This window comes from Hypanus sabinus, chromosome 11 (genome assembly GCF_030144855.1).
Source record: "Hypanus sabinus isolate sHypSab1 chromosome 11, sHypSab1.hap1, whole genome shotgun sequence".
Classification (NCBI taxonomy): domain Eukaryota; kingdom Metazoa; phylum Chordata; class Chondrichthyes; order Myliobatiformes; family Dasyatidae; genus Hypanus; species Hypanus sabinus.
Window position 1 is genome coordinate 12,484,615 of NC_082716.1, and position 20,261 is coordinate 12,504,875.

A 20,261-nucleotide genomic window follows, 5' to 3' on the forward strand; every position below is an offset into this window, starting at 1 on the left:
TACTGCTTTCCACCTATTTTGTCTATTATCCCAGTGTCTACATTGTATATACTATTATGAGATTTTCCACAACTATGCCTTTATGATTTCCTTTTTCTTTGACTCTGGCTGACTGGAACCCCAGTTGTACCTTATTTAATTTCCTTCACTTTTGATGTCACCCTGCTCTTCTCTCAGTAAGAACTCAGATAAAGTTCCACTTGTTCTCACAGCACATTCAGCAAGTTGTCATTCTTTCACTACTGCCAAGCGTACCTTCCCTACAACTCTGATCCAAATTTCCATCTCCACCAGTCAATCTGCTTTGACAGTTTTTTCCCAGTGTGACACTTGTGCTTTTTTTTTAACTTTACTTTGCTCTAGATGATCAAGGTGTGATCCTTAATTCCTGGGATGTCAGGACTGTCTTACACTGAGAGATTAGAGAGACTGGGCTTGTACACGCTGGAATTAAGGAGATTGAGAGGGGATCTGATTGAAACATATAAGATTAAGGGATTGGACAAGATAGAGGCAGGAAATATGTTCCAGATGCTGGGAGAGTCCAGTACATGGTTTGAGAATAAGGGGTTATTTAGGACAGAATTAAGGAAAAACTTCTCCCAGAGAGTTATGGGGGTCTGGAATGCACTGCCTCGGAAGGCAGTGGAGGCCAATTCTCTGGATGCTTTCAAGAAGGAGCTAGATGGGTATCTTATGGATAGGGATATCAAGGGATATGGGGACAAGGCAGGAACCATGTATTGATAGTAGATGATCAGCCATGATCTCAAAATGGCGGTGCAGGCTCGAAGGGCTGAATGGTCTACTTCTGCACCTGTTGTCTATTGTGTGGTTTCTGCACTGGAAAACCCCAAACATGAATGGGGAGACAGTTTTTCACAGCTCCCCAGTTCAGTCTGCAAGGGCATCCCTGGAACTTAGTCACCTGCCAATTTAATTCTCTGCCCTACTCACTCTGCTTTTTGTCTTCTGCATGGCCCCATGAGGCTCAGAATATGTTTAAGGACAGGACTTTCTATCCGGGTAGGTTGAAGCCTTTAAGGAAATAACATTTGAATAATTTCAGGTAACCAATGCCTTTTATTCTTACTCTCTTCATGGTTTCTTCAAGCAGTTTGTTGATTTTAAGATTCTCAGTAATTTTTTGCTCTGGCATCAACCATCCTAATTGACTTTAATTCGATATAGTTGCATACTTTGACCTGTGATAGCATCCTGATTTCTTCAGCTCATTGTTTGAACCTGCTGTTAATCAGGATTAAGGTAGCTACTCTTTGAACTCTAAAGTTTTGGTATAAACAGTACAGAACCAAATAAAGTAGTGCTAGAAATTTTGAGAACCCTTGAGAATTTTCTCTATTTCTGCATAAATATGACCAAAAATGTGATGAAATCTTCACAAATTCTAAAACTAGATAAAGACAACACAGTTGAATAAATAACACACAAACATATTTGTTCATTTATTTATTGAGAAAAAGTGATCCAATATTATATGTATTAGTTGGGAAAAGTATGTGAACCTTGAGGATTATCAGTTCATTTACTGGGTATATAAGGTGTTCCAATCAGTGGGATAACAATCAGGTATGGGAGGCCCTGCTCTAAGAACATAAACCTGGGTCTTCACTGTCAAAGTCTGATCTTCACCATATATGTTTTTGGAAACGTACCATGTCTCAATCAAAGGAGATTTCTGAGGACCTTGCAGGGGAAGAAGTTGGAAAAGGATACAAAACCTTTTCTAAAGAATTTGGCTTCCACAATCCAGTCAGGCAGATGATGGAGGAAATTCAACACTTGTTACTCTCCCCAAGAGTGACCGGCCAACAAAAATCACTCCAAGGGCAACGCATATAATAATCCAGGAGGTCACAAAGAACTCCAGGGTAACATCTAAGGAGCTACAGGCCTCTCTTGCATTTGATAATGTCCTTGTTCATGACTCTACGATCAGGCGAACACTGAACAATAGTGTGAATGGCAGAATTGAAATGAGTAAGTTACTACTCTCCAAGAAGAATATTGCTGCCTGTCTAAAGTTTTCTGAAGACCACATGGATAAACTAGAAGGCTATTGGAAGAATGATCTGTGGATGGATGAGTCCAAAATAGAAGTTTTTGGTTTGAGAAGCGCTATGTTTGGCAAAAAACAAGCACTGCATTCCAGCATAAGAACCTCATCCCACCTATGAAACGTGGTGGTGGCAGTGTCATGGTGTGGGCCTGCTTTGATGCCTTGGGACCAGGATGGCTTGCCATCAAAGGTAGAACTATGAATTCTGAATTGTACCAACAAATTCTACAGAAAAATGTGTCAGTGTTTCAACTGTGAACTGAAGCTCAAGAGAAAGTGGGTCATGGAGCAAGACACAAGCCAGTCTCCCAAAGAATGGTTAAAGCAGAAGAAATTTCACATTTTGAAGTGGCTGTGACCAAGTCCTGACTTCAATCCTGTAGAAATGTTGTGTGGGGTCCTGATGCAAGCAGTTCATGAAAAGAAGCCCACCAACGAATGGCCTAAAATTCCTCCAAGCCTATGTGCAGTTACCAGAAACTTTTGGTTGAAGTTGCTGTACAAGGGGGTCATGAAGGTTCACATACTTTTACCAACAAATGTGTGTAATATTGAATCATTTTTCTGGATAAATAAATAAATGAACAAATGTAATTTTTTTGTGCTATTTGTTTAATTGGATACTCTATCTAGTTTTAGGGCTTGCATGAAGATCTGATCGCATTTTTGGTCATATTTGTGCTGAAATAGAGAAAATTCTACAGGGTTCACAAAGTTTTGAACACCACTGTACATTCTAGTGTTTGTGATTACGAATGAAGATGGAGAACAACCAAATTGTACTGGGAAATGCTGGCTAACTACCAAACTTTCTTTTTAAAAACAAAGGTCAATTGCGACAGAGGAATACAAGGTTCCTGACAGCATGGTTGGATTTAGTAAGTAAATCAAAATTATTTTAGTTAATATATTTATGTTAATAAAACATGGACAGATCTCTTTACCCGCATTATCAGTTTGCTGGTTCACTGCCCATCCATCTTGACTCCTTGCTACCCCTCTGATTGTGTATTATCACCTGCTTCCACTATCTGCTGCTGAGATACATGGGCTTTGTCTTTTCCAAGCTTGGGTGTTCACTTCCTTTTCCTTTAGGCTTCTCGTACTTCATCCCCTTTCACTACAACCAATTCATGGCTCCAAGTTGCTACATTGACATTTCCTCCCAAATCGCCACTATGCTTTCATTACATTCAGACGTGCTATGCTGAAGATAATTCCCCGGTCATAGTCTCTCTGAATTGTCCACAAGCACTTTGTTAAGAAGGACTTTTTTGAAGCATTTTTTTGCCATCTGCCATGAGTTTAGAGATGTATTTAAACATGCCTCTGAAATCACTTATTGCGTTTCTATATGGAATATATGCAACTTACAGATTTTTTGACTATATGCAAGTTTTAGATTTTTAAATGGCGCTTTGTTTTAAGTAGACAGTTTTATTTAGCTATGGAGAAAGTTTGCTGCTCCAAATAAGATGGTATTGTGGCGACCCATTTCCTGGCACATCCGAACCGGCTCACAATTAGATAGCCTACGGGGGTTTGCGAGCACAGAGTTTTGGAGCCTCTGCGCCACGGGGGGCAGGTTGAGGGAGGCTTAAAAGTGAGGCTGAGGATTTCGAATAAAGTTTTTCCTTCGACTGCAGTTACCGACTCCGTGTCGTAATTTTAGCGCTGCGTGTAGCACACCGCTACAATTGGTGACCCCGATGGTCCAAACGATTTTTGGACCAGAAATGACCGACGCCACCTCTGTTCATGCGGTTTCGTTGAAACTGCCGGGTTTCTGGACACAGCGACCAAACCTATGGCTCCAGCAAGCCGAAGCCCAATTCCACGTTCGCCGGATCACCTCAGAAGACACCCGCTACTACTACGTGGTGAGCTCCCTCGACCAGGACACAGTGGCCCAGGTCGCGGAGTTCGTACAGTCGCCCCCGGCAGACGGCAAGTACACGGAATTCAAAACCCTGCTCCTCAGGACTTTCGGACTCTCACGGCGCAAGCGGGCTGCCCGTTTACTGCACCTGGATGGCTTGGGCGACAGACCTCCATCGGCTTTAATGAATGAGATGTTGTCTCTCGCCGACGGACACACACCCTGCCTCATGTTTGAGCAGGCATTCCTGGAGCAGCTGCCCGAGGACATAAGCCTGCTGCTGTCCGACGCGGATTTCAGTGACCCCCGGAAGGTGGCAGCCCGGGCGGACTTGCTGTGGAACGCCAAAAAGGTGAGCGGGGCGTCCGTCGCACAGATCTCCCAGCCACGCTCCCGGCAGCAAACCAGTCCAGGCCCGGCCGCAGAACCCGCCAACCCCCGGCCCAATGAACACTGGTGCTTCTACCACCAGCGGTGGGGCGCAGAAGCCCGCCGTTGTCGCCCGCCCTGCAAGTTCCCGGGAAACGCCAGGGCCAGCCGCCGCTGATGGCTACGGCGGCTGGCCATCGGGATAGCCTCCTGTATGTGTGGGATAGAAGGTCAGGACGCCGGTTTTTGGTCAATACTGGGGCTGAGATCAGCGTTTTACCTCCGACGAGTTACGACACCCGCAGCAGGGCACCGGGTCCCCCCCCCCGAGGGCCGTGAATGGCAGCACAGTAAGGACCTATGGCACCCGTCAGGTGCAGCTACAGTTCGGCTCCAGCCAGTTCTCGTGGGACTTCACAGTGGCCGCCGTAGCCCAACCGCTTCTGGGTGCGGATTTTTTGCGAGCTCACAGCCTACTGGTCGACCTGCCCAGGAAGAGACTGGTACACGCCGAGACCTTTCAGACGTTCTCCCTGGGTGCAGCCCAGTTGCCAGCCCCTCACCTCGGCTCCATCACGCTGTCCGACAACGACTTCACCAGGGTCCTGGCGGATTTCCCATCAGTTCTGGCACCGCAGTTCACAGCGGCCATGCCCAGGCACGGCATACAGCACCACATCCCGACCCAGGGACCACCCCTCCACGCCCGCGCTCGGCGGCTTCCCCCGGACAAGCTCCGACTGGCGAAGGAGGAGTTCCAGAGGATGGAGGAATTGGGGATCATCCGGCGGTCCGACAGCCCATGGGCCTCCCCCCTGCACATGGTGCCCAAAGCGACGGGAGGCTGGAGACTGTGCGGCGACTACCGCAGGCTGAACGAGGCTACCACACCGGACCGCTACCCTGTGCCGCACATTCAGGACTTTGCAGCAAACCTGCACGGCGCACGGATCTTCTCCAAGGTAGACCTCGTCCGAGGGTACCATCAAATCCCGATGCATCCTGACGACGTCCCCAAAACGGCTCTCATCACCCCGTTTGGCCTTTTCGAGTTCCTCCGCATGCCGTTCGGCCTGAAGAATGCCGCACAGACGTTCCAGCGGTTAATGGACGCGGTGGGACGGGACCTGGACTTCGCGTTCATCTATTTGGATGACATCCTCATAGCGAGCAGCAGTCGTCAGGAGCATATGTCCCACCTCCGTCAACTCTGCGCCCGACTGAGTGAGTACGGTCTTACAATCAACCCCGCCAAATCCCAGTTCGGACTCGATATCATTGACTTCCTGGGCCACAGGATTACTAAAGACGGGGCAACCCCTCTGCCCGCTAAGGTAGATGCGGTCCGCCACTTTCCCCGACCCACCACGATCAAAGGCCTTCAGGAATTCGTAGGTATGGTCAATTTCTACCGCCGCTTCCTCCCTTCAGCTGCCCGGATCATGCGCCCCCTGTTCGCCCTGATGTCGGGTCCAAGCAAGGACATTACCTGGGACGAGGAGTCCGCCGCCGCTTTCGTTCAAACGAAGGAAGCTTTGGCGAATGCCGCAATGCTAGTATATCCCAGAATGGACGCCCCTACTGCCCTCACAGTGGACGCATCTAACACAGCAGTCGGTGGGGTGCTGGAGCAACTCATCGCAGGTCACTGGCAACCCCTGGCGTTTTTCAGCAAACACCTGCGGCCACCCGAGCTCAAGTACAGTGCTTTCGACCAGGAACTGTTGGCGCTCTACCTGGCAATCCGGCATTTCAGGTACTTCCTAGAAGGTCGGCCCTTCACCGCGTTCACAGACCACAAACTGCTTAGCTTTGCGTTTACGAAAGCGTCCGACCCCTGGTCGTCCCGCCAGCAACGCCACCTGTCCTACATCTCTGAATACACGACGGATGTCCGGCACGTCTCGGGTAAGGACAATGTGGCGGATGCGCTCTCTCGTCCTACAGTTCATGCCCTTTCCCAAGGGGTAGACTTTGAGGCACTGGCAGAGGCGCAGCAGGCGGATGAGGAGATTCCAAGTTACAGAACCGCAGTCTCCGGTTTGCAGCTCCAGGACCTCCCCGTGGGCCCGGGTGAGAGGACCCTACTCTGTGACGTCGCCACCGGCCAGCCCCGTCCTGTCGTCCCGACAGCCTGGCGCCGCCGTGTTTTCAACTCCATTCATAACTTGGCGCATCCCTCCATCCGGACAACTGTCCGGATGGTTTCCAGCAGGTTCGTTTGGCACGGACTCCGCAAACAGGTCAGTGAATGGGCCAAAATGTGCGTGCACTGCCAGACGGCCAAGGTGCAGTGGCACACCAAAGCCCCACCGCAGCAGTTCCATCCAGCCCACCGGCATTTCGACCACATTCATGTGGATATCGTGGGCCCCCTGCCAGTGTCGCGCGGAGCGTGGCACCTCCTGACTATCGTGGACTGGTTCACAAGATGGCCAGAGGCAGTCCCGCTCACCGACACCACCTCCGAATCTTGCGCCCGAGCCCTGATCGCCACCTGGATATCTCACTTTGGTGTACCAGCCCACATTACCTCCGACAGCGGCGCCCAGTTCACCTCCAGCCTGTGGTCTGCTATGGCCAGCCTTTTGGGGACTCAGCTGCACCACACCACTGCCTACCACCCACAGTCGAACGGGCTAGTGGAGCGATTCCACCGTCACCTGAAGTCAGCCCTCATGGCCCGCCTGCGAGGAGCCAACTGGGCGGACGAGCTTCCCTAGGTCCTACTCAGCATCCGCACAGCGCCCAAGGATGACCTGCACGCCTCGTCGGCCGAGTTGGTATATGGTGCGCCCCTGGTCGTCCCCGGGGAGTTCCTACCAGCCCCACGGGGGCAGGTGGAAGATCCCGCAGCAGTCCTGGGCAGACTACGCGAGAAGCTCGGTAACCTGGCCCCCATACCCACTTCACAGCACGGGCGGCACCCGACCTGCGTACCCAAAGACCTACAGAACTGTAAGTTTGTGTTTGTACGAAGGGGCGGGCATCGGCCACCGCTGCAGCGGCCATACGAGGGGCCGTTTATGGTGCTCCAGAACAATGGGTCCACGTTCGTGCTGGACGTTGGTGGGAAAGAGGAGGTTTTCACGGTGGACCGCCTCAAACCGGCCCATGTGGACCTGGCGCAACTGGCCGAGTTTCCGGCACCTCGGCGCAGAGGCCGACCTCCCAAGCAGGTTCTGGCCCAGACTGTGGACATTGGGGGGTGTATCGCCGGTTCTGGGGGGGGGGGGGGTTATGTGGCGACCCATTTCCTGGCACATCCGAACCGGCTCACAATTAGATAGCCTACGGGGGTTTGCGAGCACAGAGCTTTGGAGCCTCTGCGCCACGGGGGGCAGGTTGAGGGAGGCTTAAAAGTGAGGCTGAGGATTTCGAATAAAGTTTTTCCTTCGACTGCAGTTACTGACTCCGTGTCGTAATTTTAGCGCTGCATGTAGCACATCGCTACAGTATCTTTGTCTGCACACCACCACAATTTTATTTTTCTGCCTTGGTGATTGATGGCATCACCTGCACATGATGTGCAGTTTTATGGTCAGACGTTGCTGCCTTCCTGCCATCCTGTTTAATCGAGATCATTTTGGTACCGAGGCTGGAGTGGCAGTGCTGAATCCAAGGTGAAGCTTTTCAGTTTCCTTGTCTCAATTTTTTTAACTTCGGGGGAAATCTGGACCTATTATTGAGGTTCCACTATCCAGCAGTACATTGAAGCATCGACTGAAGGAATTCCACTATATCCTTGAGTTCTTGGTGGCTGCCATATTTCATGGATCAATAAATGATGTATATTTATCATCATGCCCTGCTTTGTGTCTATTTTTCAAAATGAAAATTAGTAGTAAATAAGCCTATGCTCGAGGCCTTAATTCATTCCTCTCCCCATTTTGTATTAGAATGAGTTTTTTGCTTTCATTCTTCATTTCTTGCCATTCTTTGCTCTTCATCTACATCTTTATTCCTCCCTTTTCAGTTTTAACCTCAGTAGTTTCTACTTTCTCTCTATTTCCAATTGTTCATTGTCCCTTCCTAATCTTTCCCTGACCCCATATGCCAAAATACAGTTTCAAAGAAGTAAACTCTTGTTGAGTTCAGGGGTGTGTAGGAAGAAGTAAATATCACTGCCTCTATTTACATAGATAAAAACCATGAGAGTAATGATAAGATACTTGCAGTGCGGTTTGTGGAAATAACATAGTTTATTGTACAGATTGATCTTGGTTGTCGTGAGCATAATGTTAAAATTATTGCTTTTTTTTTTCATTTTAGTTATTGGTAGAGGAGGAGAGCAGATTTCACGCATACAACAAGAGTCTGGGTGCAAAGTACAGATTGCACCTGGTAAGATTTTTATTCATAATTTTGTTTGTCAGTTGAGTTAGCTCATTTAGCTTTGGTGTTTTACATTGTTTTAAATGCAGTTAATTTAGAGTGTAAGAATCTGTTGTGATGTGTAAGCGGAGGAAATCAATGACCCAGGACTCAGCTACCATATAAAAACTGGAAGTCTAAGGGCTTTGCAGCTGATCAGGCAGCATCTGTGCAGAGAAAAGCGGATAATACTTCAGGCCAATTACCTTTCAGCTGAGTTTAGATTTACAGCATTTCCTTTGTGCTTAAAATCGCTATATTCCTTGTCGACAATGTTTGATATTATGGTTAACAAGCTAAATACTATGTAGATTTTCAAGATTTTTAGACTGTCTATATATAAAAACGCTTTGCTCCACATTAGCCCGATTTCTGCTTTTGCTTCTCCTTAAATGTTGTAACGCTGATGCCTTAATTATCCCAACTAGTGGATAATCCCATAAATTCCCCACCAACATTTGAATGCTTTCAGCGACTCATGTTTATGGTCTATAAGTTTGAACAATTAGAATTGCATTAACCTTTGATTTGTTTAAATAATAGCTTTTTATGATGTTTAAGAGATTTTTTTGATCCTCTACGTCCTGTCTACTCAAAGCCAAAAATGACTCAATATTCCCTATGCCCCTTCAATTGTAGTACTTTTTGCCTTTCAATACTTTCTGTGCTTAATGTCCTGTATATACAATTTATATACAATTTACAAAGCTCTCCACTTTTTAATATGTTTCTAAAAATGAATTCATATAACCATAAAATAATTACAGCACAGAAACAGGCCAACTCGGCCCTTCTAGTCCGTGCTGAATGCTTACTCTCACCTAGTCCTACTGACCCGCACTCAGCCCACAACCCTCCATTCCTTTCCTGTCCATATTCCTATCCAATTTTACTTTTAAGTGACAATATCGAACCTGCCTCTACCACTTCTACTGGAAGCTCGTTCCACACAGCTACCACTCTCTGTGTAAAGAAATTCCCCTTCGTGTTACCCTTAAACTTTTGCCCCCTTACTCTCAACTCATGTCCTCTTGTTTGAATCTCCCCTACTCTCAATGGAAAAAGCCTATCCACTTCAACTCTATCTACCCCCTCATAATTTTAAATACCTCTATCAAGTCTCTCCTCAACCTTTTACGCTCCAAAGAATAAAGACCTAACTTGTTCAACTTCTCCCTGTAACTTAGGTGCTGAAACCCAGGTAACATTCTAGTAAATCTTCTCTGTACTCTACTTTGTTGACATCTTTCCTATAATTGGGTGACCAGAACTGTACACAATACTCCAAATTTGGCCTTACCAATGCCTTGTACAATTTTAACATTACATCCCAACTCTATACTCAGTGCTCTGATTTATAAGGCCAACATACCAAAAGCTTTCTTCACCCTATTCACATGAGATTCCACCTTTAGGAAACTATGCACCATTATTCCTAGATTACTCTGTTCTATTGCATTCTTCAATGCCCTACCGTTTACCATGTATGTCCTATTTGGGTTATTCCTACCAAAATGTAGCACCTCACACTTAGCAGCATTAAAACTCCATCTGCCATTGTTCAGCCCACTCTTCTAACTGGTCTAAATCTCTCTGCAAGCTTTGAAAACCTACTTCATTATCCACAATGCCACCTACCTTAGTATCATCTGCATACTTACTAATCCAATTTACCACCCCATCATCCAGATCATTAATGTATATGACAAACAGCATTGGACCCAGTACAGATCCCTGAGGCACACCACTAGTCACCGGCCTCCAACCTGACAAACAGTTGTCCACCAACACTCTCTGGCATCTCCCATCCAGCCACTGTTGAATCCATTTTACTACTTCAATATCAATAATCAACCTAACGATTGAACCTTCCTAACTAACCTTCCGTGTGGAATATTGTCAAAGGCCTTACTGAAGTCCATATAGACAACATCCACTGCTTTACCTTCGTCAACTTTCCTCGTAACCTCTTCAAAAAATTCAATAAGATTTGTCAAACATGACCTTCCACACAGAACTCCATGTTGACTGTTCCTAATCAGACCCTGTCTATCCAGATAATACTATCTCTAAGAATACTTTACAGTAATTTACCCACCACTGCCGTCAAACTGACAGGCCTATAATTGCTAGGTTTACTCTTAGAACCCTTTTTAAACAATGGAACCACATGAGCACCATCCCCATTTCTAATGACATTTGAAATATTTCTGTCAGAGCCCAATGCTATTTCCATACTAACTTCCCTCAAGGTCCTAGGGAATATCCTGTCAGGACCCAGAGATTTATCCACTTTTATATTCCTTAAAAGTGCCAGTACTTCCTCCTCTTTAATCACCATAGTTTCCATAATTTCCCTACTTGCTTCCCTTACCTCACACAATTCAATATCCTTCTCCTTAGTGAATACCAAAGAAAAGAAATTGTTCAAAATCTCCCCAATCTCTTTTGGCTTCAGACATAGCTGTCCACTCTGATACTCAAAGGGACCAATTTTATCCCTCACTATCCTTTTGCTATTAATATAACTGTAGAAACCCTTTGGATTTATTTTCACCTTACTTGCCAAAGCAACCTCGTATCTTTTAGCTTTTCTAATTTCTTTCTTAAGATTCTTCTTGCATTCTTTATATTCCTTGAATATATGCTTTCAGTTCCCTTGTTTGCTTTTGGTGCTTCATAAATCAGTGCCCCTGGATTCCATTGCTGCTCTATTGCATTAAGACTCTTCATTCCTTGTACCCAAGTGAAACACCTCACACTTACTCAGAGTTGCCTTCTGCAGGAAGGTCAATGCCTTGTTGTGTTTTGTCAGTATTGTTCAGGATTAACTCTGCAAACAAATTTAGTTTTCTTTGTAAATTTTAATGATGTGCTTTATGTCATCCTTAGCCAGTTTCAATAATTACAATTAGTCCATTGCTTTTGTTTCCCCAATCATTTTGCTTCACATAAATTAATATTATGTGAATTTCATTTTCAGACAGTGGTGGTTTACCAGAAAGGTCTTGCATGTTGACAGGCAGCCCTGATTCTATTATGTAAGTGTAATTAAAGATACTTTTTTGATTTTGTGTGTTGTGTCATTTTGGTATTGTGTGTTAATCCAAAGGTTAATTTGAACTGTCAAACCTACTTCTGTGTCTTCAAGGTTTATGCAGTCAGATCTAACTTTTATCTTCCTAACTGTCTTAATTATTGTTGCATTAAGAACTGTATGAAGATTTATTTTTTTCCCATTCCATCCACTGTTCTCGCCCTTGGGTGTTCTAGAGCTGCAAAGAGACTGCTTGATCAGATAGTTGAAAGGGGCCGAATTGGTCCTGGTACACACCACGGTGATGGAGCAGGTACTTCTGTGCAGGAGATCATGATTCCTGCAAGCAAGGCTGGGCTTGTTATTGGAAAAGGCGGAGAAACAATCAAGCAATTACAGGTAAGGTTAATGTTTGTCTTCCTTTGCTTCCTAACCACTAAGATCCTGTAATTAAATATATTTGCAAAGGTGGGTACATGGAGTTATTCTATTGCAAAATAGGAACGTGCTGGAGTGAAGATGGTGATGATTCAAGATGGACCTCAGCCAACAGGATCAGATAAACCTCTTCGAATTACAGGAGATCCATACAAAGTACAGGTAGGTACAGCATTGCTTCCTTTTTAATAGGAATTAGTGTTATTGTTGAGTGGGAAGTGTGAGCATGTTTTTATTTCCTTTGCAGCAAGCCAAGGACATGGTGATGGATTTAATTCGTGACAGAGACCAAGGTTTTAGAGAGCAGCGTAACGAATATGGATCTCGTGTGGGAGGGTCTAATGAAACATTGGATGTAAGTGTGAAATACAATGTCTAAAATGTGTGTTGTGTCAAAAATATAGCACAGAATATAACATTTTTGTTTTGATGCCAGCAATAATTTGGCTGGCATTCAAAAATGTTTGTACTAGCAAGTTAATGTATTGCTTTCACAAATAATTTTGCCAATTAATTTACAGCTGTAACCAATCTTGTCTGTGGGGTATGTTGTGTACACTAATTGCATTTTCTTTTAGGTCCCTGTGCCTCGATTTGCTGTTGGTATTGTAATAGGGAGAAGTGGAGAAATGATAAAGAAGATACAGAACGATGCAGGAGTAAGGATTCAGTTCAAGCCAGGTGAATTTAATATATAACCTCTTCTCAAATTGAATAAAAAATTCATATCTTGTTAATCTCAATTTTTAAAAAACTATCGCTTTTTTTTAAAATCTCAAGATGATGGGACAACTCCAGAAAGAATAGCTCAGATCCTGGGCCCTCCAGACAGATGTCAGCATGCTGCAGAGATACTAAGAGACCTCCTACGAAGTGTGGAGGTTAGATGATAAGTGCTTGCTCTTTAACTATGCCAATTATGTTAGAGTGTTTGGCTGGAATAATACTGTGTGTTTTGTGTTGAATTTCTTTTTGAAATTAGGGAATATTTTCCTCATACCTTTGATGGACAGTATAAATAATTTTTTTAAATCTTGCTTGTAGGCTGGCATGCCTCCTGGTGGTAGTGGTCCTGGTCCTGGCAGAGGAAGAGGCAGAGGACAAGGGAACTGGAATATGCCCCCACCAGGTGGTCTACAGGAGTTCACTTTCACAGTACCAAGCAGTAAGACTGGCATAATCATTGGCAAAGGTAATAATTTGCAAGAAACAGTTGAACTGTAAACAAATCAACTAAAACTTGTCAGGGCAGAATGAGTTTGTGTCCAATCCAGCAAAGAAAGAAACCAAGCCAATTCCATTTCCCAGCCCTGATATGTATCTTTATAAGTGACTGATGGTCTTTGTCTACAGTGAGGTATCTGCCTCCTTTGCCCTTTTGGAGAAAATAGTCTTTGACATACTTTGTTCTTGACTGGAAACTAAAAACACTGCTCTAGTCATTCTGTCAATTTAAATGTGTGTTGCTTAGTCAGTCTGCCAAGGAAAATTCTTGGTTCATGGTGTCCAGACCTGTTAATTTTATGTAACAATTAAATCTCCCTATTTTCTTGGAAAAGAAGGAGACCATTTAATTTCACCCAATCTCATTTGCCAACCAAAATAAATTGTTATGTCTTCTGCATCCCCTGTAGTGATATCACTATTCCCATAGTGATGACCTCTGAACACAATACTCTTAGCTGTGGGTTAACAACTGATTGATACAGATGTACCATGACTTTGCTCCTATTTTATTCTTTATTCCTATCAGTAAACAGAATTATCTTAACCATCATATCAACCTGCCCAGGAGTTTATCAGCAAATACTCCAGGATTTCTTGGTGCTACATTTCTCAATATCCTTTTGTTCTCTTACTTCATTTACTTCCCCAGGTCCAATGGCTCACTGCTCTGGCTGAAATTCCATTTGTATTTTAGTGTCTACCTTACTTGTATCTTTATTTCTTCATGTACTCAACTTTTTTTGTTCTTATGCTGTCAATTTTGATGATATCTACAAATCTCATTTCACTCCAGAATATTATAACACAAGAAGAATCCTGTGGGATACAAATGCTTAGAGCCTTTTTTAAATTAAATTCCAGCCAGTCATAACCCCTTGCCTTCTGGAAAGCCAGATCTGAGTGCACCTTGTGGCTTTCTCTTGGATTTTGAGGGTTTCAGATTTCCTCATCAGTCTGCCAGAAACAAAATCAATTTTAAAAATAGCCGCTGTCATATGTACAGAACTGTTTGAACTTTTTTCTAATTATCTTTAAATACTAGCTGCAGCTTACCTAGGTCATCTAACCCAACAAGTTTGTCCAGATGTGAGTGCTTACAGTCACAACCCCTGGCTCAACTGCGACTCACTCATGGTTTATTTTTCCAGTCAGTACGGAGAGAAGGGAATTGGCCTCTATTATGACAAGACTATAAATGTGACTCAATTGTAAATAATTTAAATTTTGTAACAGTTACTTTCCAACTTCAAACTAAGAAGCCATCAATGATCTGGTTGAGGCTGGGAAGTAATGGTGATGTGGTATTGGCAGTGAAAGATCTGTGAATACTACTTTTCCATGACTTTCAATTCTATTGATGAAAGGGCCGTATGCCATATGCAGAAGTTTCAAGGATTTAATACTTAGCTGCAAAAGTATTTCAACCTTGGTTGAAATGCTGCTCAGTGGGTGGAGTAGTATGTTGTAGGCAGAAGTTGGTGCCTAATAAGAGACAATTCCATAAACTGCCAATGATATGCTTGTCAGGTGTGTATTTTAGTGATATTGTGATTTTTTTTTGAGCTGATTATAAGTTGTGAAAGCTATTAGCGTTGAGGATTTTATATCCACTATTATTTCTTCAAGTGCATAGACTCGATGAGTCAAGGCCTGATTCTGCACCCATGTCTTATGATCTAAGTTACTATATATGCTGACATACCAGTTTACCCAAGCACAGCTTTTGTAAGCTTTTAGCTAAGATTACTGCTTGTGATTTAATTGAATAATTCTCATGGTGAAGGTTTAGTGAACATTCTTTTCGCTGCTGTTCTAATTCAGGAGGGGAGACTGTTAAATCCATTAGTCAGCAATCAGGAGCACGAATAGAGCTCCAGAGAAACCCACCTCCAAATGCTGATCCCAACTTCAAAATGTTTATTATTCGTGGATCAACTCAGCAGATTGACTATGCCAGGCAACTTATTGAAGAGAAGATTGGGGTAAGTTTTTAATACAGCTGTCAAAATAATTTTTCAGAGACAAATCACATTTTAAAGTGATGTTACATTTGAATGGCTTACACATTTCCCAATTATATAAGCAGATTGTTCTCTTAGTTTTGCAGTTTATTGGTAATGGACCATAGAATGTTACATTAGGATTCCCAAAGCTCATTTTCAGTATCCAGGACGTCTAGATCTTGAAACATTAAGGGAGATTGGTGTGACTTCGATTTTTTTAAAAGTAGAATGATTGATAAAAAGTTAGTGATAGAACAATCAATATTTGCTTTGAATCCATTGGTTATTGGATCAGTTACCTTATCTGGCTTTTAAATGACATTATTTTGCTTGTGTATGAAATAATGTCTGTGGACTTGCCAGTGACAAATATCGTGAGAGGAGGAAAGTCATTGAAGGCGCGCTTATTGTGAGATTCTCAGGAAGGTTCTGAAGGCAATGCCACAGTAGTAGTTGGGGAAATGAGGTCTGTGGAAAATTGTTGTCTGGTATAGCTCAATTGCCAGCTTTCTCTTAATTTGCATCACATTTAATTTAGTGTGTGCAGTTTTCAGTTACCCAGTAGGGCATAGCAGCAAATCCAGTGTTCCATCCCTCTTGCACACAAGCAGTAGTAAAGTATGTCATGACAAAACTATGTGGTCTTTGATTTTTGGCCAAGCAGTTTTGCAAACAAAATACAGACAGACATACTTTATTGATCCCGAGGGAAATTGGGTTTCGTTAACATTTAACAAACTCATGCATATGCTGAGCAGTTTTGAACAATGTCACATGTATTAATGTGTGTTGATAAACTTTACTGATAGTTGGAGCTGTTTGATTATCATAGATTATTAGGGGTAGTTATCTGAAATTCTTTTTAAATTTACTTCCATAGGTTATTTATTGCGAAGATGGTGCCATCTATTAGAACAATGGACTCGTGTTATTAGCACTTGGTTTAAGAATGAGTCCACTTTACAAATACTGAATACAGTTGTTAGCCACCAATATGATGTGTATACATCACTAAATTTTGCTAATTAAGGCCATGTTCTGAAAATCAATAATGCATCAAAAATGAAAGGAATTTGTACTCTGTAATCATCTCAATACAAACAAGAATGTGTTTTAAAAACAGGATTACAATTTCACTCTAAGAAATTTGCTATGTAAATATGCTTGCTATTTCTCTGATTGTTTTAGGATAAAAACTTGATAGTTTTTCATTAAAATTAGTCCTTAACCATTCTACGCGATCTAAGGAGGTCACTGAAAAGACCAATCTTGATTTTAAATTGACAGTCTGTTCCCTTTGCAGAAATTTGCCTATTTACTAGCCTGATTATGTCTTACTGCTATTTATGTTTGTATATTTAGGCTCCTACTGGTCCTCCTGGGCCACCTGGTCCTCATGGTCCCCATGGACCCCATGGCCCACCTGCCCCTCATGGGCCCCCGGGCCCCCCAGGTCCTGGAGCTCCTATGGGACCCTATAACCCAGGACCCTATAATCCAGGCCCTCCTGGCCCACCTCAACAGTAAGTAATATGTCTTAATAGCACAATGCCTTTCTCATGACTGCTGAATAAAGTATACGTTGTCATTACCTAATCTCTTAACCTCTGCAGTGGACCACCAGCACCTTACGCTCCACAAGGATGGGGGAATGCCTATCAACCCTGGCAACAGCAGGGTCCACCAGATCCAAGTAAGACACAGTTTCATGCTTGATATCCCACACTTTGACTTTATTTTAAACAATGCAAGCTCTTTTGCTGAGCTCAATTTATGATATATTTGGGACATATAGGCTTCAGGGGTCCAGGTTTGATTACTGGCTTAGGCTGTGGTGAAGCCATGTTCGGCTTTAGACAGCAAGAAATGGGACCAGAGTGTTCCAATCTTTACCACTTTCTAGTTTTAACGTATTCCAAAAGCACGTGCATTCCAGCATCGTTGAAAACAGTGGCTTTGTCCTTGGACTTGGACCAATGAAAAGTCAGGCATTTGTAAATAACCTCTTGGACAAGATACTGGAGAGTAGCCTGTGCTTGTGGAATCATTTCCCAGCAAGAGCCACAGTCTACAGTGAAGGAGGAGGATAAGAATAGCGATCTACTTGCTAAAATGCTGTAATGCACTTAGTGGCTGCTTACATCAGTACACCTGCTCGTTAATGCAACTATCTAATCAGCTAATCGTGTGGCAGCAGCAACTCAGTGCATAAAAATATACAGACATGATCAAGTTGTTGTTCAGACAAAACATCAGAATGGGTAGGAAATGATTGCTTGTGCCAGGCAGTGTTGTTTGCCTATCTCAGAAACTTTTGATCTCCTGGCATTTTCACACACATCTCTAGAGTTTTATAGAGAATGATGTGAAAAGCAAAGCATCCAGTGAACAGCATTTCTGTGTCAAAAAAGCTCCTCCAAGAGAGGTCAGGGGAGATTGGCCAGACTGGTTCAAGTTGACAGAAAGTGACAGTAACTCAAACGATCACACATTACGACAGTGGTGTGTAGAATGCACAACACGTTGAACCTTGAAGTGATTGGGCTACAGCAGCAGAAGAGCGCAAACATACAGTCAGTGGCCACTTTATTTGTTCCAGGAGGTGCCCAATAAGGTGGCCACTGAGTGTATATTAAGTATCTTGAACACTTTTATATAGTGTTTAATTGCCATCAGTCATAAAATACTGTTAATTTATTGTAGGTAAAGCTGGAGATGCAAATACTGCTGCGTGGGCAGCATATTACGCTCAGTATTATCAGCAACAAGCACAACAGCCTCCTGCCGCTCCAAGTACTGGTCCAAGCAATACCCCAAATTCTGCACCTGGTAAATCATCGGGTATTTTTATATAAATCTTTTGGCTGCTCTGACAAATTAATTGGTGCAGTTTAAATAACTTCAATAACTTAAGCTTGCATCAAGATTTATCCTGTCTAGTTTACTTTGGAAAACTGTATTAGCATTTATGTTGTTCTCATTTCTTAATCAGTATACCTAAATACTAAATTTCTCACAGAATGAGAAAGTCTTTCATTGATTAGTCCTAGCAGCTTTTGGTTTTACTTTTTTTTTGCACTTTCTCTCCTCTGTCCTCCATGGGAATTCTTGGTAATTGGGTTAATGTGCTAATTTTGGTGTACTTTTGGCAGCAGGTGATCCAAACCAGCCAACTGCTCCTCCAAATCCTCAGACGGATTATACCAAGGCCTGGGAAGAATATTACAAGAAATTAGGTAATTAAGATTGATGAAAGGAGATACAGAAAAGAAAAAGTGGGAATCCTCCAAAAATGTTTAATTTAGAATTCTTATCAAGTGCCTTTTTAAAAAAAATCTCTATGGTGATATACTGTAAGTTTATTGATGGGTTAGAGCTTTGGTTTCCTGCTAAACTTGGTATAAAATTGTATGAGGCTATCAAGTATATTGACTTAGTCAATTACTAGGATTTGTTACAAGTCTTTGTATTTTCATTTGTTTCTCAGGTCAAAACTGTTAGATTTCAAATTCAGCTGAAGCTAGTACATTATGTTATCTTGGAATTTATTATTTCAAAGATGCAATTTGTTTTTAACATTTTTTAACTTAAAATAAATTCGTACAATGTTTTGTGTAGGTCAGCAGGGACAACCACAAGGCCCCCAGCAAGATTACACCAAAGCTTGGGAGGAATACTACAAGAAGCAGAGTATGTCATTAATTTTGTAGGACATGATTTGAATAAATGAATCATCTGAATTTGGTCAGTGATGCATTGCTGGTTATTGTTCCAGGTCAGGCAGCCCAAGCCTCTAGTACAGCAGCTCAACCAAGCGGACAGCCTGACTACAGCGCTGCATGGGCTGAGTACTACAGACAGCAAGCGGCTTATTACAGTCAGACAAACTCCCAGCCGATGCCCCAGCACCCACCAGCACAGCAACCCCCACAGGTAAATACCATTGAAAGAAAGAAACATAGTATAAGGGCCTTGAGTTTTCTTTTTGGTGCGTAGAAATCCTCCTGTGAGCTCATCAACGTTGTCGAGAGCGGTGAGATTAAGGTAGTGTGTTGTGTGGGATATTCGGTATTTCAACACATTTTCTCAAATTTAATGCTGTTGAATTGCCCTTGAGAAGGTTACGTTATTTCAAAGACTCTTCACATTGCAAGTCTCTCCACAAAGCAGGCAATGTGGAAAAACGAGAGAAGCTATCTGGATATATTTAATTCTTCTTTTCACAGAAAGAGGATCCTGTCCACACTCGATGCGCTTGAAATGTTTCACGTTGGTAACCACTTGTGTATTTCTTATGTATTTCTTCTGTGCAGGGCCAGTAATGTGAAGTGGAGATATTTGCGTCATTGTGGGAAAAAGCCTTTGTAAAATTTATGGATGCAGACGTCTTGATGAAGATCTTAATTTTGTTTTTGGTTAAGAAACATAGTGTTTGTTCCTATTGTCATAGCTAAGAGGTAGAGAACTTGATAACCATTATTTTGTGTAGAATTGCAAATTTGGTTTGCTTTTAGAGAATCAATAGTTTGAACATTCCAACATATGTATTTTCTATTTTTATTCGGTCATTAAAGTGACATGTGCTTTTGTTGTAAAATGTATTAATTTCATTGTATACTGTTCACTTTTAAAATGCTTGTTTTGTGCTTGACAATAAATGATATGAAAACCTTTGTTTGTGGGTAAGTTGGATCTATGGGTAAAGATACTAGAGTTGCGTTGTGCTATTGGGATTGTAACCTAGTAGTACAACACATTCTCTGTCTTGTGGCTTTCTCTCGAAGCAATCTGGGACTGAGACGTGGAAGATTTCAATTCAGATCTAACGTAGCCAAGTTCTTGAGTTGATAATTA

General features: G+C 42.9%; 1 protein-coding gene across 8 annotated transcripts in view; it reads left to right on the forward strand.

Annotated features, from left to right (window-relative positions):
• Positions 1 to 20,261, forward strand: part of fubp1 (far upstream element (FUSE) binding protein 1) — a 42,870-nt gene that overhangs the window by 11,923 nt on the left and 10,686 nt on the right. For 6 of the 8 annotated variants that reach the window (XR_009514673.1, XR_009514676.1, XR_009514674.1 and 3 more), the window contains exons 5-20: positions 2,909 to 2,958; positions 8,601 to 8,672; positions 11,686 to 11,743; positions 11,976 to 12,138; positions 12,241 to 12,339; positions 12,425 to 12,532; positions 12,756 to 12,858; positions 12,958 to 13,058; positions 13,222 to 13,369; positions 15,226 to 15,386; positions 16,770 to 16,930; positions 17,021 to 17,100; positions 18,111 to 18,236; positions 18,560 to 18,643; positions 19,026 to 19,097; positions 19,183 to 19,340. Coding sequence is in view for 1 of the 8 variants with exons in the window: in XM_059983776.1 (XP_059839759.1) it covers positions 2,909 to 2,958; positions 8,601 to 8,672; positions 11,686 to 11,743; positions 11,976 to 12,138; positions 12,241 to 12,339; positions 12,425 to 12,532; positions 12,756 to 12,858; positions 12,958 to 13,058; positions 13,222 to 13,369; positions 15,226 to 15,386; positions 16,770 to 16,930; positions 17,021 to 17,100; positions 18,111 to 18,236; positions 18,560 to 18,643; positions 19,026 to 19,097; positions 19,183 to 19,340; positions 19,721 to 19,729 (1,753 nt within the window). In the remaining 7 variants the exon portion in view is untranslated. Of the gene's footprint in view, positions 1 to 2,908; positions 2,959 to 8,600; positions 8,673 to 11,685; positions 11,744 to 11,975; positions 12,139 to 12,240; positions 12,340 to 12,424; positions 12,533 to 12,755; positions 12,859 to 12,957; positions 13,059 to 13,221; positions 13,370 to 15,225; positions 15,387 to 16,769; positions 16,931 to 17,020; positions 17,101 to 18,110; positions 18,237 to 18,559; positions 18,644 to 19,025; positions 19,098 to 19,182; positions 19,341 to 19,720; positions 20,082 to 20,261 lie in introns of those variants that run through there. The other 2 variants (XM_059983776.1, XR_009514679.1) reach the window with 2 other exon arrangements.